The following is a 5,076-nucleotide window of genomic DNA, read 5'->3' as shown; positions in this document are numbered from 1 at the left end:
CTCTGAAATGTTCCCAACTTTACCGATTATTTAACATTTACTGAAATTAACTTTGTTATTTTTACCGACTGTGGACATTTCCTAATCAATTTTAGAGATGCTTATTGACTTTACAACCTCTAAAATGTTCCCACCTTTACCGATTATTTAACACTTATTGAAATTAACTTTGACTATTTAACACTTGATCTAGAAGTTAAGCTTAGTGTGATGTTCCTTCTTCGCTAAATTTAAGCCTCCTTGTGGGCGAGCAAAAGAAAAGATAATAAAATGAATAAGGAGCTCTTTCTTGCTCTGAAAGCTGGAGATGACACCAAATTTAAACAGTTAGACAGGCAAGTTCTGCTTGAAGTTACTTTCGAGAGAGATACTCCTTTGCATATTGCTGCAAGGGAAGGCCATCGGCCTATTGTTCAATGGATTCTTTCTGAGAAATGTTGTAAGGTTGCAAGGGAAGGCCACCGGCCTTTTGTTGAATGGATTCTTTCAAAGAAATATTGTATGGCTGCAGCGAAGAACAATGATGACAATACTCCACTGCATGAAGCTGCTAAACGCAATAACTTAGATCTAGTCAAAGATCTCCTTCAACACAGGAAACAATCTGCCTACTGTTACAATAAGTTCGGGGAAACAGCCATGGAAATAGCTTGCAAGTATGGTCATGTAGAAACAGTCAAACTCTTGTGTGAAGCCAAGGAATATATTGACACAATGGAGATGCAGCAGTGTCTTAGACTGGCAGGTTACATGGGGTATTCAGGTCAGTTCGCACTGTTTTCTTTGTGTGTTGTAGTAAATGTTATATTTGTAGATTGTCTCCCAAGTACCTAACTATGGCCAATGTGAATATGAGACAGATATAGTGACAGCGATACTTGATAAATCAAAAGTCCCTTTGTACTCAAATTCTTGTCATCGGTTACTTGGCTTTCCTAGCGGTTTACTTGTTGGAGATGAAGGTAAATTTATACATCATTTGCACATATTGAATTATACTTTTTTGTACTATACATAAATATATTGATTTTAGGTAATGTAAATGTGAGCAGATGAAGCTAGTATTGAAAATAGAAGGGCAACACCAAGTCTGCTTGCAGCCGTCCATGGAGGAAATCTTGAGACTGTAAAGGCGGCGCTAAAGTTTGATTCAAGCCATCAGGATTTAATGACCAAAAAAGATGAGTTTGGAATGTGCGCAATTCATGTAGCAGCCATCAAAGACCATTGGGACATAATAGAAGAATTTATATCGACGTGGCCAGATTGTGTTGAAATCCGGTGTTCAGATGATAAGACAATTTTACATATTGCCGTGGAATATGATAAATTTGCGGTGGTGCAAAATTTACTGGCATATAAAGATGCAGAAAAAGTTGCGCAATTAGTGAGCCACGATGAGGATTGCTTTCACAATACAGTACTACATTTGGCAGCGGAAAAAGGAGTCGATCCCCAGGTTTGACAGCTTCACCTTCCCTATATTTCTGCTTCTTGCTACTTACCCTTTGTTAATTAAAAGGTTTACTATTGAAAAAACGTTGACAACCACATATATTTATTTAATGTTTAATTAGCGCATATATCATTCTTTGCGGAAAATGAAAAATCTGACTCTTTTAGTCCTTGATCATCTAACGTTTCATGGATTAACTGCAATCAACTCAAAACAATGTAAGAGCCTAACACGCTTATTTGTTGTTTTCTTTCAGTCGATATAATCAAATTGATACCCACATTAAGCCTTATAGCCTTATATATCTATTTATGTATAATTTGAAGTTCTCAATTTGCTGTACTTGTCTAACAATGTGTATAAGAGCCTGAGGGCTTTAAGAGGGGATAAAGAAGAGGGGTATTGTGACCAGGCTTGGAATTTGGCGGTCACTCTGTGTCATTTGTAATTTTTTATATAGGGTAGGTTATGTTAATAAATTTTATTTTATTTTTTATATGAGTATGAATTTGTGTATATATATATATATATTTCATTAATTTTTAAAAAAATTATATTTTTTTAAAATAATATAAAATTCTAGAAAGTATTTATAAATTAATAATATATGTCAACTTAAGAAAGTATTCTATGGAGGTTTAGATTTGGGAGGCAACCCATTGATTTAAGAACCCGGTATAGACCCACTCATCCTTGAAACCTGTTGGGCTTAGAGCCAAGCAATGGGGGACATCCATGTTGTCAATCCCTTATGGTGTTGGAGCCTTGCGCTTAGCAGGACTTGATCTCTGGTGGGCACTTTGTGAGTCATTCAATTTCACTAGTAGACAAAGGGTCCATTGACGTTTCTAAGTTTTTATTTTTTGCATACTAATATTTTAAATTGTAAATCTATTTAATAGACTATGTTTTAAAAATATTTTTCATATAATTGTTTTTGACAATTTATTGACAAACTTAAGTATCATATTGATAGTTTTATCAAAAATTAACTTGTCAATCGATACGATCCTAAATAAAAGTTCTACTATTGTTGTTGATGGACTCCTCTTATCCTTAAACTTAGTAAGCACAATTATTTATTTATTTATTTATTTTTTTGTGTTTGGAGAAACTATGAATCTTATTGTTAGCCCTTGGAATTTTGTTAATTGGTGGCCAAAATCCCAAAAACCCTACAAGAGTCGAGTCGATTTGATGTCATAAAATGGACGGTGTAGTCCCATCGGTCATTAATTGAATCTTGGAGGGAATGTATCTCACAAGGGAGAGTTCTTATAGGGCGAAGAAGATTTGCTAGATGGTTGTGCCTCGAAGTATCTATGTTAATGCAGTAGAAATTGAACTTGGGTTTCTATTTCCAGGCTTTTTATGTGAAAGATGTCAGGTATCCATATTATTTATTTCCTATTCTGAGATCATCTGAGTGGTTCCCCATTTTATTGAAATATGTAGAATAGCATTTTCTTATCTTCGCTTGAATCTAAACATGTTTTATATGTGTTTTCTAGGGATAATGAGCCTAATTGTAGGAGAAAATTATAAGGTAGCCTATTTGTATAAATGCTAATTAAGAAATAATGATTCATTTGAATGTTTTATTTTAATTGATAGTGGTATGTAAAATGTAGCTTAAGTCAGTGTTTTCCTTCAAAGAGTAGGGCTCGTTAGAAAGGATAAATAAAAAATATTCAAAGATAGTTTTGTCTAGTTAGGGCATATTGCAATAAATCAGGAGAAAGCATTGGATTTTTTATGGTTATTGCAATTAACCAATTGGACCTTTTCAAAGTCTATTTAGGGATGTTTGATTTTTCTTCACTCTATAGGGTAATAGAGAGTAATTATAGCTTTAGTTATAACCTTTTACATTTATAATGTTCATATTATTTTAAATTTTAAATTGTTTACTAAATTTATGAATATGTCTAGTACTAGTAGATTGTGAAGTTGGATCTAATGTGGTTCCAATATTTAAATCTTCAAGGTATACAAACTATCTTCAAAGCGGTGCTAATTGGCATATTTCTACTAGACAATTAGCAGTCACATTTGATTGGAAATTCTTTGGTAGCTTGAGTTATATTTTCATGAGATGGTTATATCCATGTGATTGGAGATAATTATGCTATGGAGGACTCTTGATTCAACTATTGACATTATACGTGTTCTATTGAGAGATTATGCTTTTTGGAGTATGTGGTCTTCCTTTGTGTAGATGTTAGTTTTTTTTCTAGAATATGAAAATGTGTATTGGGAGTTTCCAATAGTCGTACTAAGTATATTAGTCATTGGGTTGTGTGGTCTTCCCTTTTGAAGATGTTAGGCTATGTTATCATATTGTATCTTAGGTTATGCACATGTGGTCTTCCTCTGCAAAGATGTAGCGTATGTTATCATGTTGTATCCTAGGTTATTCAAATGTGCACTAGGAGTTTTCAATGGTGGTACTAAGCACATTGGTTATTGAGCCAGAGAGCTTTATGATGATGAATTGTTTATGATTTATTCTTACCATGGATTAATCACAAAGACATGGATCAGGCTAGCATTCTCTTAATATTAGAGAGTGTTTGATAAAATGGTTTTTTCTTTTGAGGGTTCAATAATAAGACTAGGAATCTTAAACATGGTGATGGATGCAAGTTCATTTTGGATATAGAGGTGATTGCTTTCATAGAGATTTTGCTGGAAATATTATGAAAGGCTAAGTTACTGAGAGGGGAGGAGTAAATCAGTAACAGATAAAACTTTTAACATCAATTACCAATTAATCCTTCACATATATTCTAATCTAATTGCATGCATGAGAAACTGAAAAATATGAAAACATACATAACACTTTAACACACAAAATTTGGTGACCTAGAAACCTTCCAAATAGAAAGTAAAACAGGGGTGGGGATGATACCTAGAAGCTTTAGTATTGGAGTATAAAGTTGGCTGGTTAAGGCTTACATTGATCACTTCTGATGATCTACCCTGTTAGGATCAATAAGAACTTCTAGGTCCACCTTGTTAAAGGATTTGCAAACATACAATAAAATATGCACTCGGTAAAGAGATTTACACAAGACTGTTAGATCTACCTTGTTAAGGATTTCACTGATCCAGCTATTAGGATGAAGTAGTAGCTGATCTTTGATCTGCAACTAGGTTTTCTGAATGAGATTCCTCTGAGTGTGCAAATTACCTTACTATGATTGATGAATCTTTGTTGCTCCTTATACTGCTATAGCCTTTGTAATTCACTCTTCTTCTTTTCTCTAATTACATCTCACATTGTTTGCATATATTTAGACTTTGGATGTGATACAATACATTACATATATACCAATCTAATTACACGATTATAAAGTTGGCCATAATACAAGTTTACACAAATATTACAAAGTTGGCTCAAACAGTAGGAACTCAAGTTCTAAAGACTGACTTGATGAAGTTCTAATACTTGGCATCCACTATCAATGCTTGGCATCATCATGCACTCGGTAGACATAGAAGCTCATTCCATACTCATCACTTCCAAGTAGTCTTGAACTTATTCTGCACTGGTGACTTGGTGAATATTGTAAAACTCGACATAAAAACTAAATCACTTGATTCATACTGCATAGCTC

At 33.7% G+C, this 5,076-nt stretch overlaps 1 protein-coding gene across 1 annotated transcript; it reads left to right on the top strand.

Annotated features, from left to right (window-relative positions):
* Positions 1–250: 250 nt before the first annotated feature.
* LOC149558224 (uncharacterized) lies at positions 251–1,506 on the top strand. The gene is made up of 3 exons (XM_089786105.1): positions 251–763; positions 861–962; positions 1,053–1,506. Exons 1-3 carry the CDS (start codon positions 271–273, stop codon positions 1,463–1,465), a joined length of 1,008 nt encoding a protein of 335 aa, XP_089642231.1. The 5' UTR covers positions 251–270; the 3' UTR covers positions 1,466–1,506.
* The last annotated feature ends 3,570 nt before the right edge of the window (positions 1,507–5,076 follow it).

The sequence above is a fragment of the Cupressus sempervirens genome, chromosome 5, assembly GCF_028749045.1.
Source record: "Cupressus sempervirens isolate cs-2001-9-10 chromosome 5, ASM2874904v1, whole genome shotgun sequence".
In the NCBI taxonomy this organism is placed as follows: domain Eukaryota; kingdom Viridiplantae; phylum Streptophyta; class Pinopsida; order Cupressales; family Cupressaceae; genus Cupressus; species Cupressus sempervirens.
Note: the sequence above shows the minus strand (reverse complement) of the source record. Positions and strands in the feature narration are given on the sequence as shown.

Coding starts and splice junctions, on each gene's coding strand:
- LOC149558224 (XM_089786105.1), top strand. CDS start 271: ATGAATAAGGAGCTCTTTCTTGCTCTGAAAGCTGGAGATGACACCAAA. Junction 764..860: donor AGGTTACATGGGGTATTCAG/GTCAGTTCGCAC, acceptor AATATGAGACAG/ATATAGTGACAGCGATACTT. Junction 963..1,052: donor TTTACTTGTTGGAGATGAAG/GTAAATTTATAC, acceptor AAATGTGAGCAG/ATGAAGCTAGTATTGAAAAT.